The sequence below is a fragment of the Siniperca chuatsi genome, linkage group LG3 (genome assembly GCF_020085105.1).
Source record: "Siniperca chuatsi isolate FFG_IHB_CAS linkage group LG3, ASM2008510v1, whole genome shotgun sequence".
NCBI classification, from domain to species: domain Eukaryota; kingdom Metazoa; phylum Chordata; class Actinopteri; order Centrarchiformes; family Sinipercidae; genus Siniperca; species Siniperca chuatsi.
The window spans coordinates 24,239,233-24,260,031 of NC_058044.1; the positions used below are offsets into that span (position 1 = coordinate 24,239,233).

The 20,799-nt window shown below is 41.1% G+C and overlaps 2 protein-coding genes across 3 annotated transcripts; both read right to left on the reverse strand.

The window, feature by feature from the left end:
• Positions 1-428: 428 nt before the first annotated feature.
• pycr1b (pyrroline-5-carboxylate reductase 1b) lies at positions 429-8,893 on the reverse strand. The gene is made up of 9 exons (XM_044191380.1): positions 8,738-8,893; positions 7,969-8,062; positions 7,395-7,465; positions 7,017-7,196; positions 6,643-6,750; positions 6,344-6,457; positions 3,429-3,521; positions 2,410-2,573; positions 429-1,699 (listed from the first exon to the last, which is right to left on the reverse strand). Exons 2-9 carry the CDS (start codon positions 8,033-8,035, stop codon positions 1,525-1,527), a joined length of 972 nt encoding a protein of 323 aa, XP_044047315.1. The 5' UTR covers positions 8,036-8,062; positions 8,738-8,893; the 3' UTR covers positions 429-1,524.
• A 7,460-nt stretch (positions 8,894-16,353) lies between these two features.
• LOC122873966 (myeloid-associated differentiation marker-like protein 2) lies at positions 16,354-20,582 on the reverse strand. 2 transcript variants are annotated; one of them, XM_044191382.1, is made up of 3 exons: positions 19,723-20,582; positions 19,099-19,630; positions 16,354-18,183 (listed from the first exon to the last, which is right to left on the reverse strand). In XM_044191382.1, exons 2-3 carry the CDS (start codon positions 19,377-19,379, stop codon positions 17,532-17,534), a joined length of 933 nt encoding a protein of 310 aa, XP_044047317.1. In that variant the 5' UTR covers positions 19,380-19,630; positions 19,723-20,582; the 3' UTR covers positions 16,354-17,531. The 2 variants fall into 2 exon arrangements, with proteins under 2 accessions (XP_044047317.1, XP_044047316.1); XM_044191381.1 differs by having other exon boundaries at positions 19,099-20,582.
• Between the last annotated feature and the right edge of the window lie 217 nt (positions 20,583-20,799).

The following is a 20,799-nucleotide window of genomic DNA, read 5'->3' on the forward strand; positions in this document are numbered from 1 at the left end:
CAGAGGAGACTAAATAAGACACGGGGTTTTGGATGACGACTGGGTGAAACATGTAACTGTAGCACTGCAGCAAATGCCATTTACCAATACGTGAGGTGGTGTAGTTATATTTGATGTTAGTCCGGGGTCAATTTTAAGTCACTCTCAGCTGGCAGCTATGTGAAGAGGGTAATTTGAGCTCAGTAGACTTGCGCATTTGATCATAGGGTGCCATCTACAGGACAGGGTGCATCTTAATTACTCACTGACAGACTCAGGTCAGCCGTAGTCAAAGGGAACCCTCAAATTAACTAGATGAAATGAACTGAACCACAAAAAATAAAAACATGCTACACAGAGTTGGGAAAACAAATGGAGCTGAAACAATGGAAGAGGAGAGTCAAACCAGACTCATTCAATTCAGGGACAAACAAGCTTTGGAACAGAAATATTTGATTCTGCTTCTTTAATATTTACTTTTTGACTGGCAAACCAACTCAGTGGTTGATATGCCGAACAAAACAATACATAACATGGGGATACAAATATATAGAACAATGCAAAATTAGGACGGATTGATGGCTAATGTGATACTTTTACAACATAATCTATAGGAATATATTGTTTCATTGTGTAGATGATTTTTTTTTATGCACTTCCAGGTAAAAACATCACATTCCTCACAGCAGTTGAAGATTTGGGGAAATGAACAGAGGGATCTGAGGAAAATGCTTACATGCTGACAGAGGTGTTTTAAAGCTTGGAATGACCTTTATATGTAAGAAATCAGATTTTCTGGGTCACAGAGTCAAAGGCACAATGTCCTTAATGTGCTAGAAACTCCACTGTAACACTGCAAGCAAGGTATTTTATCCATTAAGCCTGTAGTGTTCATATGCAGCAATCAAAACAAATAAAGTTATTACAGTTTTTGTTCAATCCATATTCAGTCTTTGTTAACAGTATGCCATAGTTAAACAAAAGTCAAAAGTTATTATTTGCACAAACAAAACAAGGATACATGATGATTTACATTGTGGCTAAAAAAGAATAAAAAGAAGACATTACAGACGTACATTAAGAGCTTGATGGTATCCCAGCAGCCATCTGCTGCCTGGTGTGTACCAGGATCCCATGATGGCCCCCTGGGTCATTACCATTTAACAGCCCTAGATAGTCTAGAGCCCAAACACAGACAGACAACAGATTTTAAATGCACTTTTGCTCTTCAGTGTGCATGTGTAGACAGTAATCCTGTATCACGACATAAGGCTATAACTGTGTGCAATTCACCCAGAATACACCTGTGTTTGTGTGTAATGTGGTGGTGAAACCACCAGGTCCACTGTCCACATATAACTCAAGTATAAATAAATAATCTGGCATTTATGCCAATTTGGATGTGATTTCAGACCAGTCCTGAGTCTGTTTTTATTTATTTTTTTTATTGTATGGCTGAATAGCTGGATAACATATATGTCCACATGTACATGTTGGTACACTTAAACCTGTAATGTGTTTGTGTGTGTGCCCGCCTCTATGTACTCAGTTCTTCTTGATCCCAGGGTTGCGAGTGTTGAACAGGCTGAGTCCCGATCTGCCGTTCCCATTAGCCACTCCACTGACTGTGACTCCGGGCTGCTGGAGCACCTTGTCCAGTGTAGTTTTCTTAATGGCTGCTGGAGAAATGCGCTCCTGGTCTGCTAGAAACTGCAGCTCCCTGTGAGAGGAAGGGAAAGCTTAGTGTTAGATATACAGTACAAATGTAGGTGTTTGTGTGTGTGTCATATTTTCTTCAGTGTTACAACTTGAAAGCATGAAGACAACAGACCTGAGATGAGATCAGAGTATCTCAATGTTGGAATCAAGTGGCTCACTTGACATACAAACAGGGTCAATAGAGAATTCCATGCCTGAAATATTCCTGCTCGCTTGGTATTTATTTGTATATGAAACAACAGATTTGTAATATAGAATCATTTCTATATAATCCCTTAGTAGAAGCTCTTGGTCATGAAAGTAGAACACAAAAATATAACATTTTAAAATGTTGTGCCAAAATGGTTAGTGATTGATGCATTGACTTGTCAAAAATTCTGAATATCATTTATCCAGCAAAATCACAAGTTGGTTTATCTTCTTAAAAGGTAAGGTATTTGTGCTTTTCTCTGCTTTTAATATCATTGTAAACTGAATGAGACATTACTACTCTAGGAATCTATGGACATGTGTCATCAGTTTGACATTTTAGAGACTAAATAAATCAAGTGAAAAAATATTAAGCAGATTAATAAGAAATGGAAATAATCCACAACACCATGACAACTCAAATCGTTGAGAAGAACAGCAGTAGGCGAGAAAGAGCTGACAAACCCGGACTAGGTGATGGCGTAGATGTGTAATTTGCATTTACAGGTGTGACTGTCTCACCTTGTCCTAATGCACGAAGCTTCCACCGCATTAATCAGGAGGCTGCGGAAGCCGCCGCTCTCCATGACGTGCAGGGCGTGAATGGTGGCGCCCCCTGGTGAGCACACGTTGTCCTTCAGCTGGCCGGGGTGCTGCTCTGAGTCCAGCAGCATCTTAGCTGCTCCCTGAAGAAAAACGGAAACATGAGAAAGAACTTAAGTGGAAGGAGATAAGGGATTTATATGAAGGACAACTTATCGTTTAGCCATGGAGTGCTGATACATGGCCAATCCTCAGCAGCAGAAATGCTTTTGTCATCATTACAATGTGAGTGGTGTACACTGGTGTAGAATTAATCAGAAGTAATGACAAAATTCCTCCAGGGAAAGCAAATCTAATCTGATGTACAGACAGTATGATTTGTAAAAGATTTTCCAGGCCACTTTCTGGTTTACAATGGGCGAACATGACTATGCAACTATATTTATTGCCTTTGGTGAGTGTTTCCCACAGACAAATGTGCAAACAAGAGGAGACACTCAGACCAAGACTATTTACTGTGTACAACACATAACAACATCTGAAAAGATTCGAGTAGAAAAGGAAAAACACAGAACATTTCTCATAAAAATGCAGAAAGGATAGAACACATTGAGCAGAAGACAGAGCATGAAGCAGCAATTAGGAATTTCTGCTTTTACCTTTTCAAAATTTCAATCACCTGCATAGACCCTGTAGAAAACAGCTATATGTTGAAAATGGATTTGTGTGTATCTTTTAATTAATTTTTTTTTGGAGCAAGTCAGAAAACCCCACAGGTTTTTTTAAATAGTGAATTTAAGTCAGCAGTTATAAGACAGTAGAAATGTTGGGTGCATTGAAAGCAGCAACTCAATCCTAATGTGCTTTCTGCCTTCAAATACGCAGACGACCAGTTGATCAAGGAGATCAAAATTGATATTGAGAACAGGCGCAGCGAAAGAGACACAAATGCTAGAGACACTCACACACCCACCCACACAAAACTAAACAGAACTGACCAATAGGGCCTGAGCTCCAAGTCTGACAGCCAGTCTCCTCGGCAGACCCATCTTCACTCCTCCATCTGCAAGAGCATCCAGGGCTGTAAAAGCCTGTTTAAAAACACACACACAAAGTATATAAACACATACAAACTAACAGTCTGATTTATCAAGAATTTGAGTCCTCAGATTAGTGGTTTTGCTGCATTCATTTGGTGTCGGAATAAATCGGAAAAATGTGTTCCCGACTGGGAAAATTCACGTGAACACCCTCTCAACTAGGAACAACAGCAACTCGAAATGTTGGTGAAAATTTTGGGACACGACTTGCCGAGTTGACGTTATATTATTCAGAAACATGGCGGACGAAAGTAAATGTTGGGTTGATGGTAAGAAACTTTTTATTAATTCATGTATTGCATATCAATTTTTTGCTCACATGTAATTTCTAATATGGTATTAGGTTGTAACTGTTAGTTGCTGTCCACTACAGTGACCTAAATTAGTTAGAAAAGTTATTTATTAGCATTAACCCTGATAACAAGTCAGGTAAAGCAATATTTTAGTGGTTTTAGGGAATGTACTGGTGCAGCAAAACGCTCGGCGCAATGAAATACAACACATCTTCTTTGTAGTGTCCATGTTGTTTCCACATTACGACTTAAAGCTCATGAACACATCGAAGTCGGACGACTTTCCAACTTGGGAAATGGGACCATCCGAGGAACATGTGAATGCACCATTAATCCAGCTTTCTTTGCTTCTTCCTTATTATTTAGCCTCTAGTCTGCATAGTATGGGGTAGAACAATAAGTTGACTGTTTAACACTGACATCCACTTAATTCAAAGTTACCTCACTGCCTCCTCACAGTTAAGGTGGGCAAGAATGTACTCACACTTTCAAGCCCATTTTTAAAAATACCTGTCTAAAGTACAAGCTCTATGCAAACAGAAGATAAAACCCACCGGACACAATTATTCTTAATATCCTCAACCACTACACGCATGACTGTTTTATAAAGCAGTAATGATTGAGATTTGGAAATACACGCATGGCAATACAAGCCATTACCACAGCTGGGCTCCCTCATGTTTTCTAAAGGAGACATTTATTAGAGAAAAACGTATCGTAATACAAAAGAAAACCGCAGCACACATTTGACCTCTTCTCCCTGCCACTGTTTTTCCTATGTCTAAACCTCAAGCCTGAAAACATCTAAAAAATATTACCAGCCTCGGAACGACGGAGGGAGCATGCAGAGGCTTTTAATAGACAGCCAGCATTGTTTTGACTGCTGAATATACAGCCAAAATGACTTGCTGTTTAATCAACACGCACATAAAAAAAACAAACATTTAAAAAGGTCCAGTGTGTATCATTTAGGAGGACCTATTGGTAGAAATGGAATATAAGTATATAAGTATGTTTTTATTAGTGTATAATCACCTGAAAATAAGAATCATTATGTTTTCATTACCTTAGGGCAGGTTCACACTAGTCTTGTTTAGTCTGGCTGAACCAAACCCTGGAGCGTTTAACCCCTTGGTGCAGTTTGTTGGGTCGGTGTGAACGCAGGACTCAAACTCTGGTGCGGACCAAACAACTGCTCTCTGGTCCACCTTGAAGGGGTGGTCTTGGACCGCTGTCAAGTGAACTCTGGAGCGGTTCATTTCTGGTGTGAATGCCATTCAAACCAATCACAGGAAGCTTACCATTGTATGCGTCATTTTATTGTTTAAAAAACTTTTTCTATTCCTGTTTTGCTGACTGGTGAACTAGTAGTGCGTTTTCTACCAAAATGACAAAACTGTGATTTTTGCAGGTTTGCAACTGTGGCCCACTTACCACACTGGTCCACTCTGCATGGCAAATGCAAACAAGTCATGGTAGGATCCCATCAGAACCAACAGTCTTCTGTAATAAGGCCATCTGATAGCAAAATGTCTGTCTCTAAATGCCGGCATTATTAAATTATTTAATGCCCGCTGTCTTACGAGACATATGCGTGGCCCTCTAAAGTCTGCTGATATGCACTCCAGATCAACATCAACATGAAAAGCATCCGCAAACTGGACCAGTTCGAAAATTTCAACAATGTATCATCCTCGCATTGGTTTGATTCAGGGACCGGACCTTTATGTGTGAACTCGCCCTTAGAATAAGCCCTTTATATCGACAGAAGGAGCTGGTCCCCTTCCGTGGAGGCCGCCATGTCGCACTGCAATATTTCTACAGTAGCCCAAAATGGACAAACCAAACCCTGGCTCTAGATAGGGCCTTTTGTGTTTTTTTGCGCGTTTTGCCGCCACTGTAGTTTCTCCTACACGCTTGGAAGGGGAGGGTGAGGCGAGCGATATTCAAATGGTTGCAAACTGCAATTTAAATCACTTTGAGGGTTTGTTTACTTGTGATTGTCATTATCTTTGACATTTTATAGACTAAATAATCAATCAAAAAATAAGAGACAGATAATAAAAATAAAAAAATCATTAGTTTAGGCACTGGCTGAGAAACCAGACAGCTGAAGATATAGATAAGTAATGACAACCAGTCTTCCAAAAACACAGCACATCATTCCTACATCAATCCAAATAAGTCTCTGTAGCTCGCAGAGTGCAAAAACAAGAGTTTGGGAAATAAAACAATTAGATAATTGCTTTGCTGATACAGAAGTTGGGTGCAAATGAGTAGATGGGTACAAAATTTTAATGAATCATCAGAATTATCAGTTAACAAAAAATTGTAATCATTTTAGGGTGTTTCATTTAATCTACTTTAGGATAAAGTATTACACACATTATTTCCCCCATACCAGACCACACGATAATGGCCAAAACTTCTCTTTGACACCTTTTACTCTGATTGTGGGTGGATCCCTCACACCTCACATACACCCCTTTGTGACAAACACAGAGCCCTGAAGTTACTTACGTAAGCCGGTCCACTGCCACTCAGCCCAGTGACAGCGTCAATGAGGTCCTCCTCCACCTCAGTGCAGAAACCCACACTGGCCATCAGCTGCTCCAGTAACTTGCCATCCTCCACCTGAAAGGAGGAGGACAACATGCTGATAATGATATACAAGAATTAGTCAAGGTGAAAGGTCTAGTTCAACCTTTCTGATGCTTTTATCTGAGATACAGCGCAAAAACTGATATCCTTAAAACATATACTCTATTAACTTATTCATAAGCCATTTGACTCTTGTATGTACAATCCCTCCACTTTACCTCTGCATGTGTCCCAGTGGCGTACACTGTAGCTCCCTCTCTCACCACCACTGGAGTATTAGTCATACACCTCATGACTTTAGGAGCTGAACGGTACTGAAGCAGCTTCTGTGAGATTACAAGAGTGGGAACAGGATAGGTGCGGAGAGGAGGCAGGATGTAAAACAATTTTCTTTTACATGTTTGGAAGCATGCCAAAACAGCTTGATTAAACTTTGAGATAGAGAGGATGAGAGAAAACAAACTCGAAGATAGATGGGCTTGAGAAGATGGGAAAGACTAAAATAATAAGGGCTAAAACAATACCACAAACTGCACAGAAGATTAATAACTCTGGATTACAGAGCGCGGGAGAGAGAGTGACAGAGGCTGACCTTCTCTATGGAGTTGATGGTGACGCCTGCCGCACAGGACACTATGAGATGACGGTCCTCGATGTCTGGTCCAATCTCATCCAGAACAAAGGGGATGATGTGTGGTTTCACAGCCAGGAAGAGCACATCACTCTTATTGACAGCCTCCTTGTTGCTAGACGTCAGGTTCACCCCCATTTTCTGTAGAAGAAGAAGAAGGGGGAATTGGTGATGGTGAAGAGAGAGGATGTTAAGAGGTATGTTGGGGCAAACAGATGTTATTACAGCGACACAACCTCTTGGACAAGCCCACGCTCGCATACATGCATTCGTGCACCAATGTTTCCATTTCACTTCTCATTTCCACCACTCAAAAAAAGCAGAAACACGTCTTCTCACCCTCAGCCCCGACACAGTGGGCAGGTCTGTGTCTGGGGAGCTAGCTGTAATCCTGTGTGTAGCAATCACACCTGGGGAGGGAGACAGGAGGAAGTGGAGAGTGAGGTAAGAGGATGTACAATGAGATGGGAAATGACAACTGTAAGACCTTATTGATCCCCAGAGGGAAGATTCACATGTTACAGCAGCACAAACAACAGTCTAAACTGACGGAGGAAACAGAAAAATAACAATCTAAGGTGAATGCATAAAACAAAAGAAATGCAGTTAAATCCATTAACATTTAATAAATTATTAATATATTTAGGCCATATACATGATTTGTGAATGTAAAAATAGCTGTGCAAACATAGTAATGAGTCTAGTTGTGCGACTCTGCAGGCAGGGACAAGGTACATTTATTTATCATTCTACAACAAAAGGCTGCACAGTGCAGTATATGTAGTGTATGTGTAGCTGTGACTGCATTTTAATCCTTATCCAACAATGTGAGTTGACGTGGGTGGATGATTTGACATCAGTGACTCTGGATTCAGTTCAAGGCAAAGATAAACAATAAAGAAAGTGGCCTCACCCGCAGCCGTGAACCCTTTCACCAGCGCGTGAGCCAGCTGGCCCGCTCCAATGAATCCAACACTCATCCTGTCAGATGATGTGGCTTCTTTGACCTGTAAAAAAAAGTTGCAGACTGTCATGCATGTCAATGACCCAGACTTACGAAACGCCAATACACCCCAACATATACAACGTGCCTTTCACATCTTTCTTCTGACCATTTGTGAAGGCCATTCTTAACTTGTTCATCTGAACAAGTCTTTCCTTAAATTGAAAAGTACAGAGACAGGTTTTGGTGATGATGTAATCTAGAGAAAACTCCTGGAGCTGGCCCTTAGAGCGTGAATGATGATGAAACACCTCCTCTGACACTCTGGCAGCACCCATGGGTGATTTTACTGGGATATGGGCACATTTACAGCTGTGAAGCCTACATTCAAATAAAATTAATGAAACAAAAACAGTCTGAGCCCAAAGACTCAGTGTCACCTGGCGACATCTTCCAGTCTAATGTCTTGATTTCCAGGTGAGGTGGACAGCTGAGTTTGTAACGTTATTATTCAAAAATCACTGGTTTATCACAATGTTTCAATGTTCGCCTTTTAACACTGTCTAATGTTTGCTAACAAGGCATTTTTTCAGAGCTAACATTAGCGCTCCAGTTGATGCTGGAGGATGAGAGTAGCATTTCCTAGCTAGCTAATGACCGCCTGTCCACGACTAGCTAGATTTAACATCCAGAAATGAATGAGAAATTCGACAAATTCATATAACACGGATATAGTTACCTTTCTGTATGTTCCAACTGAGGTTCCTGAGTTGACAGATGTTAAGATGATGACGTGACCGGTGGCAGAAAAAAACAGAAAATACCACTTTTTGTGTCAACGTGGCTACCGTTTACTCAACCCCCATGTGCTCCGTAACTGTAACGGAGAGCGACAAAGGCCAATCACGACCGAGACACTCTGAGCTCTGACCAATGAGAAACTATATCACAGCACTAGGGCGGGGTTTGCAGTCCGGCACGCCCAGTTGCATCAGTCTCTTGGTTTAAGCGCGGAGAAGCTGCCTGGATAAATGTAGGTCAACTATAAGAACCGTGAGGTGTCAAGTACGGTATGTTTATAGTGGCCAAAGCCAGGACTGATATCTTCTATTCAGACCATGTAAGACTGGTTCAACACAGATAGACTGGACTTTTAATGTGTGGGTGGAGAGGAGAGTGCTAATCTTATACCTTACAGTCAGAGCATACAAGGTAATAGACTGTAACTGTGCGGTTCTTTCTGTCTCAAACCAAAAATAGATTCATATAATGTTACATACTATAGATAGATAGATAATGCCACTTACTTCTTTATTGAAATCATGGCTACACCTTTAACAGATACAATGTCTATATACACTTATAGACCTCATTCAACCCAGGTGTTAATCCCAGGTCTTGCCCTTCCATCAATTACATCAACATGTACACATTAAATTATTTACAATGTTTACACCACAAAACCTTTCAGTCACATATCAGTCAATGGGATGCAATCAAAACATCTGTCCCTAGTAGCAAGACTTTCTGAATATATGACATAATATATTCATCTTACTCTGAAAATGTGTACACGATGCAATAGCGGTAAACATGTCTACACAAAAAGGAGAACAAACAATTAAAAAAAGAGAAACCCCACGTACTTGATGGAAATCGAGCATTAGTAAATGAATCATCATTGACAGTTGGGCTCGACCTGGGATCCACACCTGGGTCATATCAGATGAAGTAGTTCTTGGTGAGTATACCTGATGAAGACATGATGTTGAAACTTCACAGCTACTTATTTTATCAAAATAATCGATTCATCGTTTTGTCTTTAAAATGTCAGAAAATAGTAAAAAAAAAAAAAAAAAAAGTCCATCACAATTTTCCAGAGCTAAAAGTGACGTAATTAAATTGCATGTTTTGTCGACCAACACTCCAAAAAACCTAAGATATTCAATTTACTAACATATATGACAAAGAAAAGCAGCAAATCTTCACATTTGAGATGCTGGAACCAGAAAATGTTAATCCATATTGAAAAATGACTCAAACCATTAATCGCTTATCAAAATAGTGTGCCGGTTAATTTTCTTGACTCATCAATGAATCGATTAATCATTTCAGCTTTAGCGTCTATACAAAAGCTATCTCGGTTGTTATGGTGCTTATCTGAACCCCTTTAAAAATAAGATTTTTCTAGTAAAATGCCGTGAAAACCCTCAGATGTGATGTAGGTGCAGTTTTTGTGATTTACCATTGCCTCTTTTTTTTTGTGATTTACCACTGGAGACGACACCTTTTCACATGCCAACAGAAAAATCTTCCACTAGAATGATTTGGGCACATGTTCAGCGTTCATTATTTTGACTCACGAAAACACTTCAGGGTACCAGAAGTGGCTTGTGATGTTTGAGGGACCTGAATTTGAATGAAGGATTGTTATTCTAACAGGAGACTGTAGACCAGTGCTTCTTCCTCTCCCCTTGGATTTGACAGAATCTGAAATAAAGCAGAATCGGATGGTGTGTACACTAATGAGCCATGGCATTCGAATACAGTTTGGCTGCCTATCCCTTGGTAGTTCACCAATGCATATTCTCAAAATTAGCCATGAACTTGGCCTGTATCTGTCAGTTTGATGCTAAAATCTCCCCACTGCACATTTTAATAGGACTGACCCTCCTGTCTACCTGCATGTCTCCTCCTCCCTGTGTTTCTCATACCATGCCATGCCATGCCAGACTAAATTTTCTTGTCACAAGAGGTACTGTATGTCTCCTTTGAGGGACCTCATTCCATTTTATTTTCTCACACTGCTGTTGGACAAGAATGCAGACTGAGGGATTGCATATGCTCCCGTCTATATATAAAGCAGAATGCATGGCGCTCCAACAGCACCAGCTGTTAGGATACTCTTCCTCTTCAGTCAGCTGGGCAGAGTGATACAATTTCATTGGTTTATTCTCTACAGGTGTACAGCCCAACACCTTGAAAAAGTCATTTATTTTGCCCAGGGCCGTCGCTAGGATCTCAGAAATACTGAGAGTATTAGTGCAAATTAATTTAATTGTTCACTGATATGTTCTGTCAATTTTATCTCCTTTCATGATGGTGTAAATGCCGTTTCAAAGCCTTGTCCACACTGCCGGGATATAATTTAGAGGAATATGAATACTAAATCACTTGATTCTATTGTGTTTTAAAGGGGAACTCCACCGATATTACACATTAAGGTCAGTTTACTCGTCACAAGGAGTACTTAGCCTGTGAAAGCGGTTGTATAATGTCTTCTGTGGTTCTGGAGAAGCTTTCTAAAGTTTGCAAAAAATAACCCTGATGATGTCATAGTGATGTCATCAGGGTTATCTTGGCTTGGGCTTGAGACTTTTTTTAACAGAAAGTCTGTGTTACAGAAAGCCTGCGTGGTTTGAAAGAAGTGGGCATTTAGGAGGCAAGTGGGTCTGATAATTTTGACCATTCTGTCTCTTGTGAGTCCCCCAACTTAATACTGAAACTGGAATACCCCTTTAGTCTAATTTAAATATATTTAGTAACATCAGAAACGCATCATGTGTAATCTTTTGGTGTGTAATTTCAAAATGTAAACTCTTCCTTCAGTAAAACTTCTTAAATTCCCCCAAACAACACAGAGGACATGACATCAGTATCCTCAGCAGTAGCTCCGATCTGATTTCACCTCTTTTTTCTTATGATTTGTCAAACATCGTCAGAAGAAGAGGTTTTGAGGAAAAGGATGTCAGATTGTCTCGGCCAGTGTGTGTGTGTGTGATCTTTCTCAGAATAAAACAGAACATTTTAGGGAATTAGGGAACACTATGATGATTCATTCCCTTCTGATGTCACAAAGTGCATAATAACAGATGGAGCAATGTATGAGGGGGTAGGGCACAGTGCTCTCTTCCCCTCGTTGCATCGGTTTGTGGAATAATTACCCACAAAACTGTTCTCCGAACCTAATCTCAAACAAGCGGAACATTTCAGTGATGTATCCCTGCAACTCTGCCTTTCAGTCAGACACACACACACACACAAACACACAAAGTCAATTTACCACTGCCTGCCTCTGTACTATCTATCACTCAGACTTGGCATGTGTGCTGAGGCGTGACAACACTCATTCGGTCTTTCTTTTTTTGACAAAACCCCAAGAGATTTATTAAAAATACCACAGTGCACAAATCTGTTTTTTTTTTCCTGCACACAGCAACAAGCCGATCTAGGTGAAGCGTTCACAACAGGTTGTTGCTTGCAGTGATTAAGGCCCAGAGGCGTGTATGCGTATTTGTGTGTGTGTGTGTGTGTGTGTGTGTGTTTGACGACGTAAGAACAAGACAGCGGGATTGAGAAAATTCAAAAGAGAGAGAGAGAAAGTAGCTTTGTTGAGTGAGAGAAGATGCGCATATTTAATATAACAGACAGACAGAAAATCTTTCCCAAGTGTGCATACGTCTCCCTCCTGCAGTCTGAGACAAAAATGAGTGACAAGAATGAGTCAGAGGCAAGAATGAAATACAAATGAATACAAAAGAAATGACAGCAGAGAAGTTAAGGCATCCAGTGTAATGTCAGCTTTCAATTTCATGTAAAACCTAAAACTAATAAAGGATTTCCCACAGCACATCACGAAATCTCACGGACAAATCAGAATGAAAATCCCAAAAGAACACGTGGAGAATGGAAGCTGTACAATATGTCTTCTGCATTTCTCAGCTCAGCAGGTATTTAGCACAGAGTGAGAATGAAATTACCCAATTAGATTAACACAGATTTTCTTTGTTCATAAAGTTGTCGAAGTAGTCAAAAGGTTGAAGAAGGCTGAACTGTGGCCGGAAGGTCACAGGAGGATATTTGTTGATTGTGCTCTTTTTTGTTGGTTCACTGGTGTCCAGCAACATGGTGACTGAGTACTAAAAGGTTGCCAGGCTGGCCGTCCCTATACTTTGACCTTGTAGTGGAAATGAATGTGAATGTGTTTGTCTGCTGGGGTAAAACAATACAAACTGCCTTACATTTAAAAAAAAAAATCAATTTAATGTTTATTTTTCCCAAAACATAGCAATGCTGACCATAGACTTTTAATCAATACACAAACAGAGAAAGACTACACTTACATCAGTGTAAAATACCCATAAATGACAAAAGGATACTATTTTAATGTATCATAGGATTACAGAAAAGCGCTCAAAGCTTAACATAATCCAGAGAAGACTGCTTTCATTTTTTGAATATTTTGAGATATTTCTTTGTCAGAGGATCCAGAAAGTATAAATCTAAGCTTCTCTAGCTTATGATGCTGCACCCACTCTCTCAACCATTAAGTGTGACTGGCAGGTTGCACATTTTTTTCAGTTTTGGGAGGAAAAAAAAAAACCTTGCATGCTTATAGAATTGCATTGTACATTCACTTCATTTTATAGACCTATATTCTTGTGAAACATTAAATAATGCAATCAGTGAATCAGGTTATATAACCTGCCAAAAATGCCTGATAACATTTGAAAAATAGACCTATCTATATGCAAAACAATAGCCTAAGCAGGTTACAAATAAAGCAACACGAGCACGTCTAATAAAAATGGAATCCCTCCAAGGCCTACAGCTTGTTTTACTTAATCTGATACTAATCTGAACATAGTTTAGGGTTGTGGAATCAGTAATTATTGCAACTAATAAGTCTGTATACCTACTGGTACCATGTAAATTCATGAAGATAAACTTCATAAATGGGACTATAAACAAGAATCATAAGATATAGTCTATTCTATAGCTATTTCAAATTCACAGTATACTTACAGCAACATTTTCAGGGGTTGGACAAAATAACAGGAACACCGTGTGATGCCCTACAATAATGTTGAGACTATATTACATATGTATCATATTGATAGTAGTTTCTATTATTTTGTCCGTCCCTGAAAATGTTAAAGGTCAGATGTGACATTTTGATTACTGTGAGTGCCTCCACAATGAGCATCCATTCTCTGTTGTATACAGTAGCTTCCTACAGGATGCTAATACGCTAGGGGAGCTGGCATAGATTCACATCCTGTGGGACCAAAGATTTAGCCTTCAACAATGTTCCACAAAACATTTGGCAAAACAAACGGCAAGAGCTACGGGGGGAAGCTGACATCAGCAACATGCGCCATCAGAGATTAGTCACGACCGCGAGCCAGCAGTCCCGTGTCCCCCCGTGTCCCCCCATGTCCCCCCGGCTGGACATTCAGGAAGGGACGGTTATGATGGACACCTGTCGCAGCTAATCTCTGTCAGCAGAGTTCATGCACCGTAGGCTGCGTGTGTGTGTGTGTGTGCGCAGATACACAGCTATGTTTAAGACAGAGGCCCGCAGGGAGTGAGAAGTAAAATGAGTGCCAAACATGGAACAGCTGCTAAATGGGGCTCTGCAGAGGAGCAGGGAGTACGCAGGCCTTAATGCAGCTACAGATTGCTCTGTGGCAACACTGTCCATCACTTTCAGTGGTAGCTTTCTCTGGGCTCTGTCATATCCCACTGATGTTATATCCTACTTTGGAAACATTAGTCAGAATAAGAGTGCAAGTGGAGCGAGTGCTGCTTCCAGAGGGCCTGTCGACAGAAATAATTCTGCAGGATTTATCAGAGGATGAAAATGCTTTCGAAAGCAACACACACACAATATAGAAGCGTTTGTTCAACAACACAAAGTTATTTATTGTTGCAAAACCACCAGTTTACATAAATCCATTTAAAATCCACCATTCATCTGCTCTTTTTATGTTATTTACTTGTATTTACTTACTAATTTACAAAAATTGGCACAATGTCTACAATAGCAAATCTCTACGACACACAGTGACGTTTTCTGTGGTCTTAGACAGATTTGGATACAAGAGCAGCCAACTGGTGTTGGATTTGCTGCTGAGCACCAAGACAGTCTTGCTTTACGTATGCGGTGGCACAGTGGCTTCCCGAGGACTTAATATAATAAATCCATAGCAGTCAGAGATGTGACAGGGGAATACATTGATCCTGGATTAGAGAGATGAGAATCACTGAGGTAACCAAAGCAGAGAGGAGTGAAGGATGGAGAGGAGGAGGAGGTGGTGACTGGTATGATGTGTGAGAGAGAAATTGAGGGAGGGAGGGTGAAAATCTGGAGAGACAGAGTTAGAGGAGAGAGTCAGAGAGAGAGAAATCTTAATCAAGAGAGAAGGACAAGGAGAGGCTGGTAAGGCTAAATTGTGGCAGCCAGATCTTCTGTTTTATTCCTGTGAAACAAGAAGATAAAAGCACTGACAAGAGGATGGAAACCAGAAAGGCCTCTGTCTCGCCTCCTTTACCCCCAGAGTGTGCAGGGATAGAGGGGAATAAATTTACACTGTCTAGCATATTAGTGATTGAGGACTGGTCAAAGATTGTGTGTAATCAATATCTGTTAGGTTACGCATTCAGATTGACTAGACTTCGCAAATTGTAGACCCCATTGAAGATCATTTGAGAATTATATTTAAAGTGGATTACACAGTTGCATGTTGAGCATAACTCAAATAACCATAGTTCATTATTTAAAGGCACAGTCTAGACAAGGAAGTCTTAGTTACGTTGCATACCTGACTGAAAAGACAGACAGAACTGTATTATATATGTAATATTTTTGGACCTTATGTTTTTATTTTATCATGTAAAATTATTTTAGTGTTGTTATATTTAAACCTGCATTTATTGATTTGGCCACTTGCTGGCAGCGCAACATACTGTAAACACAACATCAATATATTACCACCTTATAAAGTTGATATGGCAAATGTGTTAGCAAACAGTTGTCTATTTACACATCCACCAGACACGGAGCAACATTATCATTCAACCTGTGAATGTGAGTCCAATATTAACTCTCTTTTAGCTCTTTTTTTGGTCTCCACCAACTCTTTAGGGAAATATCTGGTCCTTCAGCTGCTGGTGAACATGCTCCACTATGTTTACTGTACTGTACTGTAGTATGATGTTTTGTTTTAATACTTTTTCTGACCTTTTTGAATCTCGCCTCTGACAAATACCCTAGATCACAAATAAAAACTAAAACTAATAAAAGCTAAACTAAAACTAAGCATTTTCAAAAAATAAAAACCAAACTAGCAAACCCGCTTTAAAAACTAATTAAAACTAAACTGAAATTGAAAACAAAAAGTCAAAACGAAATAAAAATAAAAACTAATGAAAAATGCACAACTATAATACCTTAGTTTGGTGCTGAGCAGGTAGTGTACAGTGGGGTGTTAGAGCTTTTTCACAGAAAACAGCTGCCCATGTTGCAACAATGAGCTGAAAGATACTAAAACGCTCTGTAAAGCTGAGGGGAACTGCAGAGTTGGTGATAATTCTCTGTGGGTTTTTTATTATGGACAAAACCTTTCACACACACACATTCAGTCATTTGATCCATTGTGAATATGAAAATATTGATTATATCAGCTTTAAGTCTGTTTAACTATGTACAAGTATCTGTGTTTGGAGACTGCAAGTGAAGTTTATTTGAGTGTAAAATCCCATAGTGTCTCAATATGTACACAAACCATCAAACCACACATCATTTGTAACTGCCAGTGTAAATGTAGTAAATGGAAAATAGATGTTTTTTTTTTTTTACATTTGACCTGTTTTACATTTGACATATTAGGGCACTTGGTCCAACTTCTGTGATAATGTGCAAACATTCCTCGGTCACACAGACCACATTCAAATTGTGCAGTTGTAAATATTGTGTATTTCAAACGTGGGAGATCAAACTGCAGGTCATCTTAGCAGTGTTCAGAGTTGCACAAGACGCAGTACAGAGACATCTGTTTTTTAAATGGGTTGTACTTTTTTATTATAGACTGAAGGAAGCATTTCATAGAGAGGTTTTAAAGACACCAGCCTCTTATTAATGCTGTCTCACGGCTTCAATATGAGTGCAGACAGCTCGTGTTTATTTTTGGTAGCCTGGATAATGTCTGTAGATTGCTGGCGTGGGGCAGATGACAGGGATGCCACAGATGCCAATGCCAGATTTGCTATTTATATTCAAGACTTTTATGTATTATTTGAGCAGAAATACAAGCAGCAAGTAAGTGTGTGTTTGTGCTATGCAGCAGGTTTTATGAGGATTTGGCAGGACATACCAGTGGGCCCTGGCTGCTTGGGTGAGGCTGACTGCTCTTCCAAAATCTCTCAGAGGGCAAAAGGGGTGAGCTAAAGAGATGGGGTGTCACCTCAGTGGGGTGTGGCAGGGGGGACGTAGTGGTAAAATTCCTTGTTGACATTCCACAGTGCTTTCACACTTCCTTGGGGTGTCTGGGTGCCTCAGCAGCAGACCCATGTGCAGCACCAGTGATGTCCTAGGACTGGGATCTTATGACTCATATCCATCGCTCCGCCCCCTCAATATTTTCTGTGTTTTCAAATATCAAATAAATGCACAAACAAAATCCTAAACAGTGAATCACATTAATATCTTAAACCTGTTAAGCCAGTGATGTGAAATTTGCTTCCATATGGTGCTACACTCGTGAGTTAGCAGGCATATGTGAGGAGACAAATCGTATCCTCTGGGAGTAGATCAGGTCTGCCACATACAGTCCAAAGTTGACGAAGGAGAACACTGCCACCACGACCTTGCTGTCCCATGGACACTTCCCCTGAGGGCATGACGATGGTCTCCATGGAGATCCATATTTTGTGTCAAAGCAGAACACCGGCCACACCACTGATGCACTCAGGTAGAGCAGGACTTCCAGGAGGGTGCACACCACCACAAAGCGGTCAAAGGACATGCACCGCACAGCCTTGGTCCGCCCACCCACCGTCATTATGACCACCAGCGCAGTCAGAGCAAAGCAGAAAGCATACACAACAACGCAGTAGATTGTGGCGGCATAACGGGAGTACTCGCTCCCGTTGGCCAGCGCTCCAAAGATGATGCAGGCCACAAAGCCCTGAACGACTTTTAGGAGGCCAGAGACGGTGGCCATGTAGCCCACCACAGTCTGGCCTGGCCTGGCTCGGCACAAGGCCACTTCAGCCCCGTAGGCCAGAGTACCCAGGATGGAGCAAACGGTCACAGCGATGCGGAAATTTCGGACATCACAGCCGGCGTATGGGCACTCTGATCGAACAAAGAACAGCGGGTAGACCACGGAGACAGTCACATACCTGCAGGAGAAGACAGAAAAACATCTTGCGGTGAAATTGCAGTTTGCAACCATTTGAATACCGCTCGCCTCACCCTCCCGTTCCAAGCGTGTAGGAGAAACTACGGTGGTGACGAAAAACGCGAACAGCCCTATCTAGAGCCAGTGCTTGTTTTGTCTGTTGTTGGCTACTGTAGAAACATGGCAGTGCAATATGGCGACCTCCATGGAAGGGGACCCGCTCCCTCTGTAGATAAAAACGGCTTATTCTAAGGTAATGAAAACACACCGATTCATATTTTCAGGCGATTATACACTAATGAAAACGTACTTATAAATATTATATTCCATTTCTGCCAATAGCTCCTCCTAGATGTTACACACTGGACCTTTAACAGCTAAAAGGTTTGATATTGTAACAGTTCATCTAAAAAGTACTTAAAGCTTACTGTAGATCTTACTGAGTGTAGACAGAATTTCTCTACAACAAATGACAGCTTTTTAACACTGTGAGGGCATTGCTCAAAACTAAGATTTTTGGAAACCTATATAACCTTACCTTGGTGCTACACATTATTCTTCAGTACTTTCCCATTTACGATAAACAAGTTGTTTACATAGATAATTAAAAGTTCGGTTAGGTCTGTGTTTGATGATCAATGTGTCAATGAATAGTCGCAGTGTATTTAAATTGTGGGTTGGTGGACACAGATTTGTTATGTATTCAGTAATGAAGGTGTTGAGGGGTAAGATGAAAGTGTAACCTTCTGTGCATATGACCCATCATTCTTGGGTGCACCCCTGGCTGTCCACTTGTGTTTTTTTCACATGATGGAAACAAAAGATGTGGAAGCAGAGCCGTGAGCCAAGTTTTGTTTGAACATCACCACCACTAACTCAACTAAGGAGCAGAGTTACACCTGAACATGTGACTTACATGAGCGTCGCAAAGGCAGCACACGTGACCGTGAGGTTGTCCCAGGATATGGGCAGACAGCTGTAGAGACGAGTAGCGTCCAGGAAAAACACCACAACCGACATGGCGAAGCAGAAGCACCACGCCGCCATACAGAACACACCATGTGAACCGCTGAAGCCGGCACTGTGGGTTACCATGGCAATCACAGCACAGCCCATAGCTAGCTGGCAGAGGCGGGCAGCTCCCAGAGGTGAGCAGAAGGCCCTCTTGTTGAGGTATGGACCACCCTGTGAATCCATAACTGGCTGAGTGTAGGAGAAGTCAAGAAATAAATATTCTACAGTGAGATCTTCAAGAAATTCTGGATGCCCTGCTGTTGCACAATAGAGGATGGTGTGGAGTTTAAAGTCTAAACAGTTTAAAGTTTTAAGTTTTAGCTCAAGTCCAAGCAAAAGTCCCACAAAAACAAGAACTAAGGAGCAAGAGATGTGATTGTGACATCCAGAGAGTCCAACCTGGAGTCGTTCTCATTCCAGCGTCTTGACGATGTCTATAAAAGAAAAGCAAAAAAGTCTAAAGTAGTCTCATACATGTAGAGAAATTATGCAGCTTCACGCTCAGCCCTGTGTGCTGTTGCCTCACTTCTCTCATGAAGCAGCCTCTCTGTCTGTGCCCTCTTCATTCACTTCCACTTTTCACCCCTTCAGATGAAGTCACAACACTGTTATGTTGCTGGAAAGTACTGCTGCCTCCAAAGACAGAACTTCTTTAATGACAAATAAATGTCTCTGCTTTTCTGCTCAAACAATGTTGAAACTTCCAGCGTCTTTGATGAACATATGGCAGGATGCCCGGATGCTCAGGTGTTTTAAGGCGCTATTGTTACCTTATGTGAGGTGGGCGGGCTCTGGGTTTTGGGTGCATTATTCTGTCGCCACCCCTGCAGGGTCGCACTCCCCTCTTTCTGCTGTGAGATCACACTGACTCATCGTTCACAAATATCCAGACTCAGTACTGTGCACCCAGCAAACCAGGAAAGATGGGTGACTGTAGTTATGTTTCGATAAAGTAAGTTATTCTTTCTATTACAAGAACCTGTTACCCTCCTGTACGTCCAGGATGTTTATCCAGCAGTTGTCAGTCAAGTCGAATCTTCTGGGAAATGGCTGCTAGCAGAACCTAGTCCAGTCCAACCCTTCAGCTGAAATGGTCTGGTCCAGACTCAGAATCCCCTGGTAAATCTTCTTGGATCAATTATCCAGATATGTTCAGCTTGTATCTGTTGCTGTACACGCTCATAGTGTGAATCCATGTGGCCACGTGAGTCACAGACACCATCAGCTCTCCTCAAATGTCACCTCTCATCTTCTGACGTTCTCTCTGTCACACACTTTTCTTCTCACACTTTCTCCGTCTTCACTGTCTCTCCCTGTGCTGTGAGGCGGGGGTGCTGCTGGTCAGTCAGACCAGAATGGAAGTTATTTAGGGTTGGGCCATCACCACATGAGTGCTGGAGGGATGTGTACATGTGGTGGGGCGTGGAGTCGGGGCACGCAGACACATTACAGACCCTGTGGAATGAGGTGAGATAACTGACCCCATGATGTCAAGACATGCACAGATCAGGATCAATATTTGATGGTCAGGTGACACTTTTTAAATCATACAGCTGGGAGTGTAGAAGTGACAAGACCAGAGAGATGTTAGATCTGTATAAAA